This window comes from Carex rostrata, chromosome 8 (genome assembly GCF_964058835.1).
Source record: "Carex rostrata chromosome 8, lpCarRost1.2, whole genome shotgun sequence".
NCBI lineage: Eukaryota > Viridiplantae > Streptophyta > Magnoliopsida > Poales > Cyperaceae > Carex > Carex rostrata.
The window spans coordinates 9,239,981-9,260,235 of record NC_135925.1 but is presented as its reverse complement, the minus strand read 5'-3'; the positions used below and the strand labels follow the sequence as shown (position 1 = coordinate 9,260,235).

The following is a 20,255-nucleotide window of genomic DNA, read 5'->3' as shown; positions in this document are numbered from 1 at the left end:
CCTAACCAGAAATCTTTCGGGAATCGGGATGCAGTAACGGCGTGCAGAATTGGGATGCTATTATCACACTCAACCTTTCATTATTCGTGTATCACCTGTCATTATTAAAGGTCCTTATTTATTCCCCCGATTTTTATAATAGTTTGGTGGATTGGGGCACATTGCATATTATTTATTTGCTGTTTGTATTCATTCCCAAGTTCTCATTAAATTTTGATGACACCCCATACAAAAAGAAAGTGGAGCCCATGAGTAGTTCGCATTGACTGATTTAGTTGAAATCACTAGATTGCTTATGCCACCTGTAATGTATCGAAAGAACATAATATTTCAGGGGGCATGACAGCAAAAGGGGTGAAATGAGCTAAAAAATATATATATATATCGGTTAATAACTAATACTAAACTATTTTTGTGATGGATGTATCATTTTTATTGTTTATTAGGACTTTAGGAAAGTACAGTTGTGGCCTGGTTATTTGAGTACTGATTCTTCACCCACTGCGAAGTGCAGTATTCATATTTCTTGTTTATTAAGTTGGTGTAACTGGACTCCACACCTTTCTAAAGCCCCTGCTATACCGTGTTGTGGAAGAAAATTCTGACGGTCCAGAAAAGCTATCATCACTGAAAATCTCGCTTCTTCATGTTTCATTCTTGGAATCAACATGCTCTTTCTATTTAGTTTTGCTATTAGTCCCCTTTTCAGGATGTGGTTATTACTTGATTTTGAGTTCGAAAAACAACTAATTTTAGGTGTACCCGATTTCAATTGCATGCAAACCATGTTTGGCAGCGCCAATAAACACTCCGAATAAGAAACCCGTATATTAAGCAAAGACGTGTGAGAAGAAATAACCTCAGGACATACCACTAATAGCACTGATAAATCTGACAGTGATGCGACGTTCTACTACAATTACCTCTGCTCCTCTCTAAAGTAATATGAAAGTATGGTTATTTCAACAGTAAGGGCCTGGTAACAACAAAGTAGAAACATCAAATAGGTATGAAGCTCTCCGACCATTCAATCCAATCCAGTACTATAACTACCTGTACCAAATATCAGGGTGCAAAAACAAAACACTAAAAAGCAAATCGCTAACACCCCTATACACAAAAGCATGTATGAAACAAAGCCCTGGGAGCTGTCTACTCACTAAAAAAAACCAACAGAAGGAAATAAAAAATGGGGACCAAACAAACAGTAAATTGTTGTACAATAACAATGAAAAGCCCCAGGAAGAAGAGCAGCTGCTTAGACAAGTGATGCAGCACAGTCCCCGGAATAAAATCATGGATTCCTCTGTGCACCAGGTGGAGCTATAGGCATTGGAAACGGACAGGGAGCACCACCAATATAGGGGGCCTCCACATATGGACTCTACCAAAACAGAATGCATAATATTAAACCTTCTCCTTTTTCAAACAATTGTTATGCTATTATGCATGGAATTATTATCCCTGACAAACATATAAATGCACCATTCTACAAAACATGATTATTGCTGTCAATCCTCCATTTCCATTATCTTCTCTAAAATATGACCAAAACTAGTCCTCCATAATGTTTATTTCTACATCAGCAAGTAAAAAGGGTGGCCATGTTGGTTGGTACTCATAAAGATATTACAAGGCAGAGAGTATCAATTATCATCTTTCCATGTTTTAGATGTATTTATAACATTAGTAGTTTAGTACAGTCTTCAAAGGGATATACAACATTTAACTGTTTGTAGAGGGCATGCATGAAACATTCCAAAAGTAAGATAAAAAATGTACCGGGGGCACAGGAGCAAGATATGCCTGATCATTAGTTGGACGAGACTTAGGTGAAGAATCTGGGGAGCTTCCCTCATCTTCCAAGTTCCGTATGTTGCTGCTGCTATTTATTGTTGACGCTTCAGGTTCGCTTCCATTTTTAACTCTCTATTTCCATAACACACATAGTTTCTGTCAAATTCCCGGCCTACCGCACATGAAGTGCCAAAATGGTTTACTATATGTGCACTTTAAAAGTTACCTGGAATATTTTCCCAAGAATCTTCAAGCCCTTGGCTCTAGCACGGAGTTCATCTTTCTTGACATTATTGTCTTGCAAAACCTATAAAAAAATTGAGGCGCACAGTCAAATTTTGCAAAAATTTGAGAGAAAAAACTTGTTCCTCCAAATTACACCTCTCCCCCCACAATATTCTACCTTATTCCATAACACCAAACACCTCTAATATTTGCATCTAACCCCCCCATCTTTTTGGGTCACCTGCAAACAATGCCTATTAATAAAATCAATGATATCTTGAACGACAATATCCATATATTTCATATACTAACCCATGTTCCATAGAAGTTACCTAAATAATGCTCCGATTGTTTTAACTCAGTTTGTTCTCTCATTGGGCAACGAGAGCAATGTTGTCAGCATTTTTATGGACTTTACCGTACTAAAATATTATTGGCTATCAGGTGGAATACTAGAAATACTGATGTTATACCAAGATTATAAATATCGGTGGATCCATGCCTCTTGGGTAATCAACAGAATACCCAAGAATTTGGGAAAACATTATTTAATGGAAGGACATGTTAAAATTTTCTTGATATTTCAAAACATGATGCAACAAGAAAAAAATTTGCAAGTGCAATCCAACATATTTTGGATGACATAACAATTGAAAAATGATAAATTAACATAGTGGTTTCAAAGTGGTAGCTACTTAATCCAGTATGAGCCATTTACGTGAAGAGTGGCTGGATCACACTGTCATCAACTCACCGCATATGCAAGTCTCTTTGAATTATTTTCTTTTCTATTTGTTTATTTTGGAGAAGAGATAAAATCTATTGCATGCAATTGTACGAAAAGGGAAACCTTTTACATTGACTTGCCTGCTTCAATTGTTATATATCAGGTATGTGACTTTTGAGACAAATGTGTGTTTTGAGTCAATTGTTTTGCATAACATGGTAGAAGTTCACTAAATACTATTTATCTTCTCCACTAATTCATTACATTTTATGTATTTTAAAGTGAAAATACTATTAAAAAATCATATACCACATAGACCATACTGGCACGGATAAACCTGCACCAAATAGTTAGTGTACTAATTATAACTATGATTGATATACATGATACCACAATGCCTCATTGAATACCCTATAATAAATTTATAGTTCTGCCTTTGACTAAAATACTTGGTCCAAGCATTTAAAAAAAAACGTAGATATAGAAAAGGGGGGAAGAGGAAGAGAAGACGGACCATCTGGCAGACACGGGTTAAGGTGGCTTCAATATCAGCAACATTGAGTTTCCACAAGGAATCAACCATGACTTTCTTGTGAGATTGCATATACATTTCAAGTTCTTCCTCAGTATAGGTACCCTCAGCACTGAGGTGCTTCTTCAAGTCCTCCTGCAGTTGCATGAGAGCAATTGCACCTGTAGCAGCTGTCACTTGAGATTTGATAAAATGTCCTTTGTTCCTGAACCATTCTGCCACAAATGGCACCCCAAGAAAAATTGCCTTCTTTCCCAACTCTTGCGCTGCCTGCCTTGAATAAATGTAACCAATTGTATTCAGCATATCCACTCCATATGCTGACCAAACAACAACAAAAAGAAAAAACAGATATCATCAGATCAACTCCATTAAAGAAAGACCATACAAAAATAAAAAAAATAAAAATAAATAATTGAGACCAGTAACATAAATCTATCCTACTACATAAGTGTACCTCATTAAAGAAAGAAATGCTAAACTGGATAGGAAATGAGGGGAGGAGGCAAAATTTTGGTGTAGGGAATCAGTCTTACATATTTTGCAAGTATGGGGTTCAAATAAAGATTAGTAACATTTTTATTTGACATACAACACACCAAAATCAAATTTGGGAACAAACTGGGGTCAATTGACCCCGTTCTCTTTTACAGGATCTGCCCCAGTAGGAAACACTCCATAGAGAATATTATGCACAGCCATTTGACAAGGATAAAAATGGCATACTTTATTCGAATTATACCAAGCGCCCGTGAGCTATCCAAAGATATTTTTTTAGGAGAATGCAAATTTTGAGGAACTGAGTTGATCAACAAGCTAAATCTCCTCGATTTGGTACGACAGATTTCATATCCTTTCAACGCATAAGGAAGGATATTTCGTTTAGCCTTCTTAAGAACCTAATATGTTGTTGTACAGGTCAGGAAAAGTAAATTCCACAAATATTACTTTTGTGAGGGGGGGTTTCATATTAAATAAGGCAATGAGAGGAGAGGTTCGAACCTGCATTAGAAAGCCTGACAACTTCAGCTTCCGCATGCTGGATAAATTCATCTTTATGACCTTGAACATACATGTGCAGTTTATTTTTCAATGCCTCTGCTAGCTTCTCCTCTCTTTCCTTTTGAACAACCTTCATTCCAAAAGGTAAGCTGTTAGTCTGATTGGGGATTATATGGCCTAGATACAACCTCAAATTGGACTAAACAAACTAAGATTACAAGGAATTGACTTCAAAACTACAGTAGATATACCAATGAATAAGCTACAACAAATTAATGTTAAATTTCAATTACACCTTGGGAAAACTAGGATTGTCTAGATGTATTATTGGAAATGTTTGTTAGCACACATTTTCCAATAATGACTGATAGATAGATGAAGCCCCTTCAGGAATCTTCTACCTATACTTTTAAGCTTTAAACCTCCCTACCACCCCGGCAAAAAAGGACAACAATAATAATTCATTTTTGAACCTCCTTGCAATCTTCAAAATTTAAGGTTTAAATTGTAAGAATGCAAACTTAAAAAAAAAGGATGTGGCAGCTAATCCCAAGTTTTCCCCTGACCTCTCTCACTAGCAAATTTACTCTCTGCTCCTTTTCTTTTATTTTTCCCGGATCTATTTTTTTCTTGGACATGAAATGAAGGGGGGGGAGAGTTATTAAGGGGCCATGGGGTTCAAGGGCCACCGAAGGGGAGGGGCACGGGTTAACTGCCACATTAGTGGCATGTGAATTTTTTTTAAAAGATTATACTTTACAAATTAAGGCTATTTTTTTACATGGCGAATAGGTCCAAAAATGAATTTTCAGAAAGATTATTAATATTTCAGAATGTTACATTCTTCTTTAGATAATTTTGTCAGAGCATGACCGTGTTTTATTCAAAAAGGGTAAGCCTAATGGATATAAAACCATTGGTTTACTAATCTCTGGTGATCTCCTTAGCTATCCAGAGGAAAACACAGAAGAAGAAGATGATCAGGTCTTTGGTTTGAAGAGCTTTGATGAGGAGTAAGATTATTGGGAGCTGTTTTAGTTTGTATGATGTATTTTCTCATCTTCTGGTTGGCTATAACGAGACTGTTATGGTTAGACTAATTGATTACTACTATTTTCCTTAATTTTTTTATAGGACAGGGTTTGTGCTCTTACTTTGTTTAGAATGTATCTTGTTTCAAAACTTTGTTTTGAGCAATAGAAGAAAATAAAGAACAACAATAATAACCTCAAGACTTCTCTCAATTGTGAAACTTCCATGTTCATTAAAACACCTCCGTTGCAAGTGTCCAAGAAGAGAGAATGTTATAGTTTGGAGGGGGGTGGAATTTTTTTTTAAGAGATAAAATTGGTACCCTCATCTTATCTTGGAGCTTCTTTGAATCAATTTGTTCTCCATCACCAGATACATCAAGGGAAGACATGGATGCCATGGCTAGTTGACCAATATACTCTTCAAAAAGCTCACTCCCAAATAGCATTGCAAATATTGCTGCTGGATCTATTATTGCATCCCTGTAATATTTTCAATGCACTGTAAAATTAGTCATTCTTAATACTTCAAAAAGAAATAACTAATGTTTTCTTTTCATGCTTTCTTGTTCCCAGAATTTGGGTGTAATTGCTTAAGAAAATAAAGGTGGGAAAAGAGTAAAGAGAAGGATCAGAGAACTTACGTAGAAATACCAGCTTTCCCGTTAGCATCATAAGCCTCGCGCTGTGCAGGATCACTGAGGACTTGGTAAGCCTCCCCCAAAGCCTGTTTTATAAAAAGATGCTTAAGTTGTTATTCCTGCATCAGCCATCAACACCAACAAAACAGTAATCAAGTTTACATAACCTAAAGCTCAAAGGGTCCCTCTTTTATGAGAAAATTAATTGGGATATGTGGAGAGGAACTTAAATGCAGCGAATGATATTCCTTATATTAAGTCCTTATCTACTGCACCAATCAATTGGCCATAAAATTTTATCTTTCATGTACTTTCACCAAGATAAAGTTGGCCTTAGATAGCATTGCCAGTATTATTATATGGTAAACATGTAAATGAAGTGAGTAAAAGCACTAAAGAAAGGCCGATGACAACAACACAAACAAAATATAAAAAACTATTGCTCAACCAGTTCTTCACCAAATGAATATTAAGTGAACTCAACCAATCTGGTGCCTGTTTCTGCTAAAATGACCTTGAAGTAATATCACTAGTCAAGTTAGTAATGTTAGCCAGAAAAGACATAGTCACTTCTTTTTTCATTCTGAATTTTACTTTCGGTCTGGCCAGGCTATAACAGATCTGTTTATGCTGATTTGATTGTTCACTCGCCCTGTCCACCTTCAAGGGCCCTAAACAGTAGTGAGCATCAGAGCGGAAAAAGCCAGTACAGGACTTTGGCTTCACCATTTTGGCCAATACAAGCAAGCCCAATTGAATTTAGATTACCTAGTAACATTTATAATCTGAGCCTATAAACAAAAAGGCTACAAGTCAGCTTTTTCCTTAATTGTCTAGGTTAGCTCTCAGTAGCTAGTTGGCACACTTCAGATCTTCCACAAGTCACCAAAAGTTTTGAGTAAATAAAGAAAGAAATCTACTGAGAGGTTGCAATAGGGAAAAAAAAAAGACTTGACCATATAAGAGGCTTTATCTCTAGAAAGGCTATATTGCTAATTGTAGATCAAAGTGGGATCAGTATGTCCCCAATGCCAGAATACTGCAACAATAGACAGCACTAGGCTGTTGATTACTGTTTAACTTTTTCATTTTAAAACTGGCCGTAAATAACATCAACACCTCTCTGACTTGGTTTAAGTTACCAATTAATACTTAAAAAGAACTGACCAGACAGACAACATTACTCAACTTATTGATAATACTAACAACAAAAGTATGAGTGGAGTGCTTTCCAACAGATACTTAGTTGCCGACTCTTAGTAAGGAGCCATTTTATTATGCAATTTGCTGAAATTCTGAAGAAGACTACAAATTACTACTTAAAATACGAATCATATTTATCCTGGATGCAGACCCCTCTTAAGATACCCTATAATAGTAATTGAAATAATATAGTGTGAATAGAAAGAAATAGGAATATGTATGTGAAATAGGTCGGGGTGGTCTTGGTCAAACAGCATAATCAAATGCAGAGTGATTGGCAAAGGAAGGAACAAGGGGATGACCTCATGAATGTAAATTATATCAAGAAAATGGCATGTTCTGTGAACAAAAAGACATAGTAACGTCACAATTGCAAGGAGATAAGAAAACAGGACAAGCAGTGGTGGAATCCTGAAAATGCACAACTAATCTTTTCAGAAGACAAAATGGTAGAACTAGACGATAATTTTCGAGCATATTCGACTATGGAAGGTAGTGTTACTTTCAACTGTACACCTTCAAACTAATTTGAAAAGAAAACGAAGAATAAAACTAAACACCTTGAAAATATCTATCCAAGCAACAAAAACATTTGCAACTTATAATTTTAGTAACTAAAGCAAATGAAATAACAAATGAACGTGCCTGGAACTTCTGAGCAGCAAGAGGATCATTAGGATTTTTGTCTGGATGAACCTGCCTTGCCTGCATCCCAAAACAATACACTTGTTCAGTCAACGAAAAAATAGGTACATAATTGTGAATTTGCAATAATTGTAGTAAGGTAATACTAGACGAAAAAAAAAACAGAAAAGAAAATTAGTACCTTGATGTAGTAAGCTTTCTTAATCTCAGACTCAGTGGCGGTAGGGCTGACACCTAGCACATCATAGTATTCAGTCTCCCTCACCATCTCCTGCTTTTCCGCAGTACTACGAGATCTGAACAAGTAGCGGACGATATTAATATTTCAACTGGAACCTCGATCCCTCTTGCAAATCAGCGACCGATCTGAAAAGCTCACTCTTCGGAGATTCGGAGAAGAAAGGGATGAGGTTGGGAGATCCCGCAGGGTTGATTTGATAATAGCAGCAGTAATTTTGAGAGGAGAGGAAGACAAGGAGCGGAGGACGAGAGGAGGAGCAGAGGGGTTGATTCCTCCACCAAGCGCGTGAGGGAAAATGGAAGAGCTTTGTATCTTTCCTCTCGCCAACCGCATGACTTTCCACGCACTGACTAGTCATCCTTAGGTCTTAACCTTAACATTGATTTTGATTCGTCTCCGTTTCAAAGGCCGTCCAGTTTCCAGTCATGTTGTTGTATAGTATTCAGTATTCACCAATGGCCAATCCAATCCGAAATTTTTATTAATAGGAAATTAATTAAATTAATATCTACAATGAACAACGAATCTGAGTTTTTTCGAGATATAGAGAAAACGTGATAGTTAATCATATCCTCTGGCTGTTGTAGACTATCACGGCCAAAATTAACGTAAATCTCCACACTTACACTTATTTATTAACTAAAAAAAAAAATTATTGGTCGTTATAGACTATCACGGCCAGCAATTTCATTCAAATGCAGTCATTTCATTAAAAAAAAAAAATCCTGACCGTGATAGTCTATAACAGTCAGAGGACATGTTTTTTCTCATATCTTGAAAAAACTCATATTCGTTCTAATTTCCTATTAATAAAAATTTCGGCAATCCAATCATAGATGCTTTCTCATCCTGGTATTGAGCTCGACAAATGGTTACAACATTAATAAAGAAGGAAAATATATTTGACAAAAAATATTTAAACAATTTTAATGATAATTTAAAATTATTAAAATAAATAGAAACTAAAATATAAATTTATAGGTATGTTACTTGACATGTAGACATCGTAACAATCAATTTTTATGTTATTTTAGTATTGCTTGATGATGCATCGAGGACCGTTAAATTTCCAACCATTAAATTTCAATCACTTGATATGTAGTGATATATTAATTAAAATTCATCATTTTTAGAGATATGATATGAGGTTAATATAAATCATATCTAAAATTTAAATTTCTTTTTTGAAGATTGTCAAAAAAAATATTATCTCAATAGTTAAGTATAACTAAAAGTGAAATAAAACAACAACACAAAATAATAATATTTGAGTGACACTGATCGGTTGGGTTTAGTGATGTAATAAAATCAAGTAAAATAAAAATAATGTATAAGTAACTTTGTTTTTGGCAAGTATAATTATTTTATTGCTTTAGAATTCATGATCATTTTAAACGATCAAATTGGCCTTAATTGGATATATTAAAGCATAGCTTGACGACTAGCAATTTAATTATTTAACAGCATTTTCTACGCTATTCCCGTTCTAGAAAACAACTATCTGGAGCATCTGTAATTTGATTTTATTATCTTCTCATTATTTACTATTATGACTTTATGTGTATTGATGCCTTGATGGTTTACTTTAAGTCGTGGATGAAAAAGGATCTGATTCGATCCGATGACAAGGGGACGCGTGTTTCGACGATACACGCATGAATGCAATGTGCTTTAAAATATTTTTATCCTCCTCTCCGTTCAAAAGAAGACAGCACTTCTCTACGAAATAAAGAAAAGATTTATCATGATCAAATGTGTATGATCTTTAATGGCGCCTTGTATTTTTTTTCAACAAAAACATACCATGGCCGTCTATAAACCTAGCTATCATAAACCTACCATAGTTTACATTAGCATATATATATAAACTGTGTCGTTCGATAAGGAGGAATTAAGTATCTTTAGATCTTCTCAAGGTTCATTTAGTTTTTCTAGTCAATTCTTTCGAACATTGGTTATTTAACAATGATTAAGATCATCTCATTGGGGGTGTTCGGCAACCCTCCTTAAGGGTGGAGGATTAAATTTTTTAATCCTTACAAAGGAGCACTTGTTCGGTAAGATAATAGAATTAAAAATGAAGATTTATTTGAATAAAATATGTATTTCATATGTAAAGACCTAAATGACCCTCCCTCCTTAAATACTCATTTCTTTACTGTTGCAAGCAAGCTTGAGTATGATACATCCTGATACGAACAAATTCAGAGATACTAACTTAACTAGTATAATAATAATAATAAAAACATAATCTCCAATCTAAATAGAGTTTTAAATAATACTATCATTTAACAAACAAGAGACATAAACAATTAAAAAAAAGAAGAAAATATTACATATTTCTTAGTGCGCTTCAATTCAACAAAGTTTTTCTTAACAAAATGTATTACAAGCTTCAAAGTAAATCAGTTCAATTGTAATGTCATAGCTTATTAAAACAATAAATGGTAATTGATCCGTTGTGCCTTGCTTGTTTTATTCACAGCACAACACTCTAGTTTGTTTTATATGATTTGCATTTTCTATATAAACGATGTAATAGCAGCTTGATGAGATATACAAAACAGAGATTCAAACATATCTATTTTCCTTTCTTTACCAGCAAATACAAATGAATAACAGCCTATAAAGGCTTTTATAGCTTTTAATTTCAATACAAACAAAAATAGCATAATTGTTTATTTTTCAACTTCAGCTAAAGAAATGTGGTATTCGATTCAAGAAATGCTTGGTTATTTTAAGTTAAAGCAAGAAATTACAAAAATCCATCAAGAAGTCATGGTGGAAAGAGAGGATACGAGGAAAAGAAGAAAGAGGCGGCAGTGGCAGCAGGGAACATGAGAGAACTGCTAGTTTCCATTCCATCTCCGGTCAGCAAGAAAAGGAGGAGACGAACCAACAACTTCGCATAAAGGAGCGGCAGGGCAAAAAAGAAAAGAGGCGAAGAAGAAAGAAAAATTGTCTTATCCATATGGATCTCAAAATAAAGAGCATTTCAATATGGAGATCCCTGTGACGTTAGATTTACAAGCTTGTTCTTGAGAATCATCAATTTGATCCGAGAATAATGGAGTTTCATTTGCTTTTGCACCTAGATTTAAGTGGTAGACTTGGGAGAGAAAGTACAAATAATAATAAAAAAAGAACTGGGTCTTAAGGAGCAAGGGTAAAATTGTCCAGAAAATCTTTAAAAAAGGCTCTAAGGAGGGGTCGGATCTTAAGGCGAGGGGTAGCTTCCTTAAGCCATTCACTAAGGAGCTCTCTTAATCTTACCTAAGGAGTGCATGTTCGACAGGATTAAGAGAGATTAAGGCTAAAGGAAGCCTAAGGAAGTCACGCCGAACATGTACATTTAGCTTTATTTTGTCCGATAAAGTCTCAAGACTCCTCTATTCATAAATCAAATCTCCATAACTGCTATCTAAAAATTAAGCTCCTTCAAAAACACTAAACATGATATCTTTAGTGTAGATTTAAGTTTAATCTTACATACTACCCTTGCCGAACAATTCCAACTGTGCATATTTGATTTTGTTTTTCGATACTTAACTCTTGTATAATACTTGTACTTGACAAAATATATTTGTACAATGTTCACATTGGTGGGATAAATATATATAATTTTGTACCAGAAATTAATAAACATAACGAAGCAAAGTGCAATCACACTTGAATAATAGACTTGAATCCTATTCAAATTTTTTTTGTCAAATGTGAATTCTATATAGCTTTTGATATTCTAAAAAAATACATCCATACAATATTGTTAGCACTAAAAATAATAAGAATTATCTTTACATGAGCAGTAAAATAATATTAAATTATCACTGAAAATAAATGTTTATATACTATGCTATACGAATTTTGTTATGGAATATCTCTCTTTATTTTCATATTCGTTCATTTTCCTAAAATTGGGGACAGTTTTTCAACGAGTGTATATCCTCTGAGATATCTCAACTTTTGCGTGACCGACGTGTCCAGTGCCTATTCGGGGGTGATGTAGGGGTCAGTATTATGTGTGTTTTAGGATTCGTGCAGACCGTATTTAAACGGTTGGGATTTTCCATAAAGTCACGCAAAGTTTGAGATATATCAGAGGATACGAATTCGTTTTTCAACTGCGAGGAGGCCGATGCAAGTCTTGGCTCGCAGTAAGTAGTACTTCCTTAATCTAAAACCGTTCGTTTATATCAAGATTCGCGCATTGCGAATCTTATTACGTTCGAACGGTTTAAGTTTCTTAGGAATGGTCTGGTATCCGGAGGATGCGAACTTCAGAGAACGCCTCGAGTGAGTCTTCACTTTCAAACCGGCCACGACCGATTCAATCCTCCATTCCCAATTCCCAAAGACTGGGAAGCACAATAAGCTTTGGAGATGGGAGTTAGTCGAACTATCCTTTGGTAATCCGCTACTCCGCTTCTCTCTACTCTACTCACTATTAGGGAACGGAGTGACTATAATTAAGGAGGGGAGTGGTGAAGCTGGGGAAGAATTAAGAAAATAAGATGTCAAATGCAGTGCTAAATGGGTTAGCAGGAGCAGGAGGCGGTATCATCTCTCAGATCATCACCTATCCTCTTCAGACTGTAATTTTATCTCTCTTTTACCTTTTGCATCTATTACAATGTTTTGTATTGAGCAGAAATTGTTAGTACCTTTCCAAATTAGATGAAAAGAAATTAAATTTGGGGTGCAGGTTAATACTCGGCAACAGACTGAGAGGACTGCCAAGACTAAGAGTAAAACAAATCAACCCTCTTCTTCTTCTGATAGAGGCACTGGTGGCAGTACCTTGGTTCAACTTGTACAGGTTTCATCTTTTACCTCCACTTATACGGCCACACCACATTTGCATCAATGTTGGTAAATGTTCTGGTTGTGTAAAATTTTGTAAACTTATTGCAGCTCTTTCAAGCTGAAGGATTGGGTGGGCTTTACAGCGGCCTCAAGCCCTCTCTTCTTGGTACCGCTGCTTCACAGGTTTGCATGTAGCAGCTCATATTTTGATCTCTTGTAGCATCTGATAGTTAATATCGGTAAGCTTCAGCAATTGGGTAGCTTCCTTTAGTAGATAGTTATTGATTTATGGCTTGATGTGATGTTTAGGGTGTGTATTATTACTTTTACCAATTGCTCAAGAACAAGGTTGAGGCAAGAGCAATTGCCCGCCAAAAAGAAGGCCGTGGTGATGGTACTGTTGGGATGCTTTCTTGGCTTGTTGTTGCTGCAATTGCTGGGTGACCCTCTCTTTCTCTCTTTCTCTCTTCCTTTCTCCCTAGTCCGGCCTCCCCTTGTCAGGGCTTGCATATCATCGCACCTCTAGTGAATTTCAGTTAAATTGTGATTTACTAGCATATAGGATACTTAGTTTCTTTCAAACCTTCTACTTGTAAAGTTATTAGTTATTTCTGGTTTATACGGCACCCTTCACACAAGAAACCATGAAGGGTCATTGATTTCTTTTCTTTTAAGGATAAACTATATAGAAAGGTAAAGTCTAGAACAGGTCATGTTTCATAAATTACGGGCCAAAATCTTTCAGATCATTATTACATGGAGCAAGTGGTGTTCTGATTGAAAGACAGTACAAAGATTACTCTTTTACATTGACATGATCATCCTTTTTTATTTAAATTATGGCTTGTGATCTTTGAAATCATTATTATGTGGAGCAACTGGGCGAGCTATGTTCTGACTTAAAGATATATTGCCAACATTACTTTTTTTACATCAAGGATAATTCTAGTGTACATCCAACTTTTATGATATTTCCATTTGATATCTTAAAAAATACTATTCAAACTTAAAAAATGTAAATTGTAAATTGCAACTGTATTACCCATCATTTAGATAGAGTGTGTACCAAATTTGAGTCAATTTGGAATTTGATTGGTCATCCATCAAAAAGTCACGGTTAATGATTTGAAATTGTTTGGTGAAAGGCTAAACAACTTTCAAGTTGGATTTGAAACACATGCTATTTAAATAATGAAAAAATAGTTAAGAACATGTGTACAAGTTTTTATTTTCTTATTTGAGTAGTATTTTTCAATATAGCGAAGGATGTAACATAAAAATCTGGTGTACACTAGAACTAACCTTAATAGAATAAGCTGAGGCTTTTGCTCAACTTCTTAACGACAAGTGATGGTTTTGAACATAATGAAAATCAATTCAGGGGCCATAGCAGCTTAATATTTTGACATAATACTAAGTACTGAATCATTGAACATAATGAAAATCAATTCAGCAGCCATAGCAGCTTAATATTTTGACATAATACTAAATACTGAATCAGATCAGTTCTATCAATTTCTTTCATCATATCCGCTGCCTCTGGAGGGGACTATCATCATTGCAATACCAGACTCTTTTGTTTTCTTCCTATCTTTCCACTTCTCATGGTTTTTTTTGCAGGTCACTGAATGTGCTGCTCACGATTCCAATATGGGTTCTTGTGACACGTATGCAGGTATTCTAATATATATTATTGCACACTTTGATAAGTTAAATATTGAAAAATCACTTTTCTTCCTATTTTGCATGTCATGAGTTCAATGTCATCCTGCCAATTTTAAATTCTTTCAAACCAATATTCAGAATTTTCTCAGATTGTTTAATGTCGATAATGTAACAACCCAAATCACCAACCAGGAAGTTATCCGGTATCATTTGCATAAATGGTTAAAGCTCTTTGTAGGGTATTCAATTCATACATACCAAAATAATTCTCTATGGTGCCATGTATTGCATTTTTAATAGGTATTAAATCTGACTTAATTGTGTTCTGTTTGTGAATGATGTAGACATTATGTAAACTTAGATTGATGTACTATTTTTTTTGTCAACAGACACACACTCAAGCAGAAAGGAAAATTATGGAAGCAAGAATGGAGAGTGCAATCCGAGAAATGTCTACTGCCAATCTTTCAGAATCAGAGATGAAGGCCAAGCTAAAGGAGCTTGCCTCCCAAAAACCTCGTCCTTATGGAACCTTTCTTGCTGTTAGTGCCCCTCTCTTTTTCCTCAATCAACAATATAATGAAAATAAAAACAGGGCCTATCTGGTTTCTCATTGGAAGTTACCATCATCAGGCCCGCGAAGTTTACAATGAGGCTGGCATAAGGGGATTCTGGAAAGGGATCATTCCAACACTTGTGATGGTAACTCATTTGTTTAATTTAAAGTGAAGAGTTGTTAGTTTATTGATTCAAATCAAGCTGGCTAATTTATAATTTTTTTATGCATTATGGGTTTCCGAAGGTATGCAATCCATCAATACAATTTATGATTTATGAGACATCAGTGAAACAACTTCAGGCAAAGCGTTCTTCTATCAGGAAACAGCCCAATGATAAGAAGCTGTCTGCCTTGGAGGTATTTATTCTATACTTGTGAAAGTACCTGCATCATTTAATGTGCATTGATTGCTATCAGTTTTAGCTCAGAAGATGTGTCACACCCCAGATTTTTACCATCCAGAGCGTGATTATATAAGCATCTTCACATCTTTCCTTGGCCCGTCAACCTACGTCGCCAACAAAAATGAAAAGAAAACAACAAAACGGAGTCAGCTACAAAGCTCAGTAACCAGTTATTTAACGACGCGCTTCTCTACAATTGGCTTAATTTAACAACTATTCCAATAGGCCGGATTAATCCACACAAATTCACATCAAATTATGCACGCATATTTAATCAGCAATAACACGTCGGTCTAGGTTATCCATAAAACAAGTCATATCATATTCACACATGTGTAATCCCTGTCACAGGCGATTCCCACATTCTCATAACACAATTCCTTTAATCCGCCAATCCAATGGGAAATCCATCCAACATTGGAAGGGCGGCCAACCCACTGGGAAATCCATCCAACAGTGAGAGGCTACAATCACATATCAAATTCCAACCTCAGACCCGCTATCCCGTTAAATATGCCATCATAATTCAATATGCAATATCAATATTCAAATCAACCATACAAAACGAAAACACAGTTATAGAGAAGTCCGGTTACCTGATAGCGAGATAGGATCAAAATTAATCGCGACGTAGGATCAAAATTTTCTTTACTATTTTCGTTTCTCCTTTTCTCTGACATTTTTCTTTCTGTTTGGTTTGTTTTTTCTAATCCGAGGAGACAATTAAATAGGGAAACATATATTAAAAAGGGGTAAGTTATTATGGCAGCGGTTGCGTGACAATAGCGTCGTTTCATTTATTTTAGGCAATTGATTCTGCCCATTTAATAGAATTTCAAAAGGTCGGTTATTAATTATTTAACAATTGAAAATAAGAATAAATAAGCCGAGTGGCGGTACTGGCATCAAATAATGGAAATTAATAAAGTTTGTATTAAGAATGGAAATAAGTACAGCCAACAGCCACCACATCCGAGAATTTAGGGAATAATATTTCTAATATTTTATTTATTTCTATTAATAATTATATTTGTTAGGAAACTTTATTTTAAGAGACGCTACAAATTTTATCATAAAACCTTGTATCAAAAATCTATATATATTTTTTTTATGTATTACTAAAAGCATTGTTAGCATAAAAATAATAATAATAACTCGTAATTTTTCGGGTTATTACAAGATGTACCCTATGCTGTCAATGGGCAGGATGTGGGTTATGTAAAGGTGTTTTGGTATATACCTATACCCATTAAGAATTTGCTTAGCTATACCATACCTTTGTTAAGAATTGGCTTTACAAGTACCTGTTAAAATCTGACTTACACCTCACCTTACCCATTAAGACTACTGATCAACATGATTTAACGGTAATTATTGAATAAAAGTATTAGTCTGTATAGTCTAGTTGGAAAACACACCAATAAACTTTAGCATGTACATAATAACTTAAAATATAGATAAAGTTGGTGCATTTTCTTGTCTCAGCATATAAAAGCAACTATCATTATTACTAATTAAACAGTATTACATTGAGTGATGTGCAAATTAATGTAGCCATTAAGACGAACCTGAATAACTAAATATAAGATTAATAAAATTCTCTACATAATTTTATTTTCAGCAATTGCCCTATCAGTTACTGTGTACAGAATAGGTCTTACCCCCTTATCAAAACAGAAGATTTTATTATTTGTTAATGAGTTAGTGGAAAGAACACCTTACTGTATATGGCTTATCAAAAATGAAAGGGGTCATGTAATGTAGTTCCATTGGCACTGGTACTTTATTCTGAATAATTTTTTGAAGTAGACTATGATGAATTTGCGGAACATTCATTGCCTCACAATGTATTGTTGTGTGTGTGGTGCTGTTTGAAGGAACTGAAACTTGAGTAAGTCTCAGGCATACATTCCAAACTTCATCCTAAAGGCAACAGAGGCTATCTATGTTTGAAATTGACACTGAGTTTATGGCAAATAAAACCCTGATCAGTATCAAGTGTTGTACTGTATTGGTGAGGTTGTAGTAATGCATGCTAATGGCGATTCACATCCCCTCAGGTTACCTGACTGAGTACAATTAAATTGGACAGCCTGAAATTGGAACGTTTAACTTTTGCACGAATCTCAAGGCAAAAATAATACTGCCCCCCTACACCATCCGAGTAGGCACCGGCTGAAGTTAAATCTGGGCCGTCCATTTCAATTGTGTTGAGTCAGGTACCTGGGAGGATATGGATCCCGGGGGGAGGGGGAGGGGGGGGGGGGGGGGGGTAATTAAGTAATTTGAGTATAAAATTGTTCTTTCATACTCTGCTGAATTTGTACAGCTAGCTTGTGCTTTTATTATTATGCAGGTATTCTTGCTAGGGGCATTGGCAAAATTGTCAGCAACTGTTGCAACCTACCCACTGTTAGTTGTGAAGGTACATATGATCTGCTATAACACTTGACTGTACTAAATTCTTCCGAGTTGCGGTCCTCCCCATTCTGACTTTATATTGATTAAAAACTGAAAAATGCAGTCTCGCTTGCAAGCAAAACAAGAGATTGGAAGAGATGTCATGTCCAGATATACCGGTAACTATTTAAATTGCTTGATGTAATGCTTAATCAGCATTCTTGGTTTCAGGTAAAATCTTATCACTGGCAACACCTTCCCTCCCCCAGACACCCAAAAAAGAAGGAAAGAAAGAGAATCCCAATCCAAAACAGAAAATTGAATTTTGAATTGCCACTATCACTCGTCCCTTTGTTAAGCTCAGCAATGAAATTTTTTTTTTTTTTTTTTCTATACAACAACCACCAAGCCTTTAGTCCCAAAAATGTTTTTTTTTTCTATAACTAAATTAAAAGAAAAAAACTCAAGTTTCATCAAATTCAAATAGAAATGGTGGATCTTTAATACTAATTTAATTGAGCCCAAATAGACATAAAGGATCTGTAGGACTTGATTGTCCCATATAATTTAGATCAAGAGATCTCATTCATTTCTGTCTCTCTTTCATATAATATCATACTTTATGAATTTTTTTAACTTAGTTTGCATTGTAATCGTGCTAGTAATTTATATAAGGTCAGATATAATAGCAAGAATTGCTTCTACGTCAACATACTTTATTTCCTAGCATTTTAATGTTGCTAGCCTAAATTCACACATTGCTGCCCCAGTTGCTGTAATTTCAGTTAAGAAGTCTTTTTTGTGCTATGATTGCAAAGGTTTCTGTATGGATTTTATTTCTTTTTTGCCAAAGGGGATGAGGGATACTTGCAGTGACTCAGGGGTTCTCTATGGTTATAAGTTTAATATATTTTGGCATGTTCAATGAGCATTCTGTTATTATTTATAAGGAAATTACATGATGATGTTTATTTTGAACCCAGGAACAATTGATGCAATAATGAAGATGATACGATTTGAAGGATTGCATGTGTTTTACAAAGGAATGGGAACCAAAATAGTGCAAAGTGTTTTTGCTGCTTCAGTTCTTTTCATGCTTAAGGAGGAGTTGGTCAAGTTCTTCCTTTTTATTGCTCGTATAAGGCATATTCGGGCCATTAAATCCAAAGACAGATGACATTCAGTTAGGTACAAGATGAGAAAAATATAGCCAATTTATTAACTTCAAACTGTGTATAATTATCAGAATTTATCCCGAATCAGGCCGTTGCTTGTTGTGGAAAAGGCCCATTACGTATACATAACATGAGGCTCATTGGGATTGTCTGATCAAAATCAAACAGTCAAGATCTAACATTGATCTTTAGGGTGGTGAGGGCAGAATTTTCTGTCTAATTCAAATTGTTTGATTTTGATCAGGGGACACTTTCAATAATGACAGCAGATCTGGAGCTGTAGTTGTTTATCCAGGCAATCTTGTATTGTTGGATATGTTTGCATGGCATGTCTTATTTATTTTCAATTAAATTAAATATATGCCTTTTAATTTACGTCCATATTTGTGTCCATAACAGGGATCTCAATTTTAGGATGACCCCGATGAACCGGATCATCTGATGACAAGAACTCGTCTTATTGAAGATAGACAAATAGGAAGTTCGAGAAAAGAAAATCGATGTGTCAAACTCCTCTTATTGGCCTCTTCATTTATTAAAATAACATAGCCGTTTGTTAATAATATTCCCGACTTCTTCTTGTTAGTCCTATATTGTATAGGACGATAAAAAAATAAGATAAAAGAACTCTTAATTGATTTTATGAAAATGCCAATAGAAGTCATTCTTTATCTTTAATTTTATCAACTTATAAAACATTACTCAAAATTTAGATATCGTAATATCAAATATTACTTTTTCAATCAGGACTCAAAAGAGTCGCTAGTTTTCGAGCCCTATCATCCGAACATGAGAAAGAAGGAAAGCAGAGGCCGATCGGCGCTGCGGTGGAATTTTTTATTAATAGGAGAGTAAATAAATAAATATGGACAATGGAGAAGAAAATAGGAGAGTAAATAAATAAATATCGACAATGGAGAAGAAAATGACGTAAAGTTGAGATCTAAAAAAAAAGTGATAGTATAAACAATCATAACTTGTTTAGTCTGCTCTAATTACTCTCCAATTAAACTGTTAAAAAAAAAAATTCTTGACTTCATAGACTATCACGACCAAGAGTCCTTCATAGACTATCACAGCTAGAGAGAATTTTTTTACGTCATTTTCTAGATCTCAATTTTATGTCATTTCCTTCTCTATTGTCGATATTTATTTATTTATTTTCTTATTAATAAAAATTTCGGCTGATTTACAGGGTGGTCAAC

At 35.0% G+C, this 20,255-nt stretch overlaps 2 protein-coding genes across 2 annotated transcripts; one reads left to right on the top strand and one right to left on the bottom strand.

Annotated features, from left to right (window-relative positions):
• Positions 1 to 991: 991 nt before the first annotated feature.
• LOC144557799 (chaperone protein dnaJ 10-like) lies at positions 992 to 8,349 on the bottom strand. The gene is made up of 10 exons (XM_078306391.1): positions 8,183 to 8,349; positions 7,985 to 8,099; positions 7,804 to 7,863; positions 5,959 to 6,041; positions 5,638 to 5,797; positions 4,284 to 4,413; positions 3,264 to 3,601; positions 2,024 to 2,104; positions 1,783 to 1,929; positions 992 to 1,384 (listed from the first exon to the last, which is right to left on the bottom strand). Exons 2-10 carry the CDS (start codon positions 8,069 to 8,071, stop codon positions 1,295 to 1,297), a joined length of 1,176 nt encoding a protein of 391 aa, XP_078162517.1. The 5' UTR covers positions 8,072 to 8,099; positions 8,183 to 8,349; the 3' UTR covers positions 992 to 1,294.
• Positions 8,350 to 12,337: 3,988 nt separating this feature from the next.
• Positions 12,338 to 19,728, top strand: LOC144558116 (peroxisomal nicotinamide adenine dinucleotide carrier-like). Its single transcript, XM_078306848.1, has 12 exons — positions 12,338 to 12,636; positions 12,747 to 12,860; positions 12,956 to 13,030; positions 13,157 to 13,287; positions 14,468 to 14,522; positions 14,902 to 15,054; positions 15,146 to 15,214; positions 15,315 to 15,428; positions 17,832 to 17,900; positions 18,000 to 18,054; positions 18,859 to 19,063; positions 19,450 to 19,728. Exons 1-11 carry the CDS (start codon positions 12,556 to 12,558, stop codon positions 19,050 to 19,052), a joined length of 1,110 nt encoding a protein of 369 aa, XP_078162974.1. The 5' UTR covers positions 12,338 to 12,555; the 3' UTR covers positions 19,053 to 19,063; positions 19,450 to 19,728.
• Positions 19,729 to 20,255: the final 527 nt, after the last annotated feature.

What these genes read in the sequence shown, in the direction of transcription:
- LOC144558116 (XM_078306848.1), top strand. Translation starts at nt 12,556, where the DNA reads ATGTCAAATGCAGTGCTAAATGGGTTAGCAGGAGCAGGAGGCGGTATC. An exon ending in TTCTTGTGACACGTATGCAG is followed by an intron (nt 14,523 to 14,901) that starts GTATTCTAATAT and finishes TTTTGTCAACAG; the next exon opens with ACACACACTCAAGCAGAAAG. An exon ending in TGTCATGTCCAGATATACCG is followed by an intron (nt 18,055 to 18,858) that starts GTAACTATTTAA and finishes TTTTGAACCCAG; the next exon opens with GAACAATTGATGCAATAATG.
- LOC144557799 (XM_078306391.1), bottom strand. Translation starts at nt 8,071, where the DNA reads ATGGTGAGGGAGACTGAATACTATGATGTGCTAGGTGTCAGCCCTACC. An exon ending in AGAAAGCTTACTACATCAAG is followed by an intron (nt 7,864 to 7,984) that starts GTACTAATTTTC and finishes TTTGGGATGCAG; the next exon opens with GCAAGGCAGGTTCATCCAGA. An exon ending in GGGAAAGCTGGTATTTCTAC is followed by an intron (nt 5,798 to 5,958) that starts GTAAGTTCTCTG and finishes AAAATATTACAG; the next exon opens with GGATGCAATAATAGATCCAG.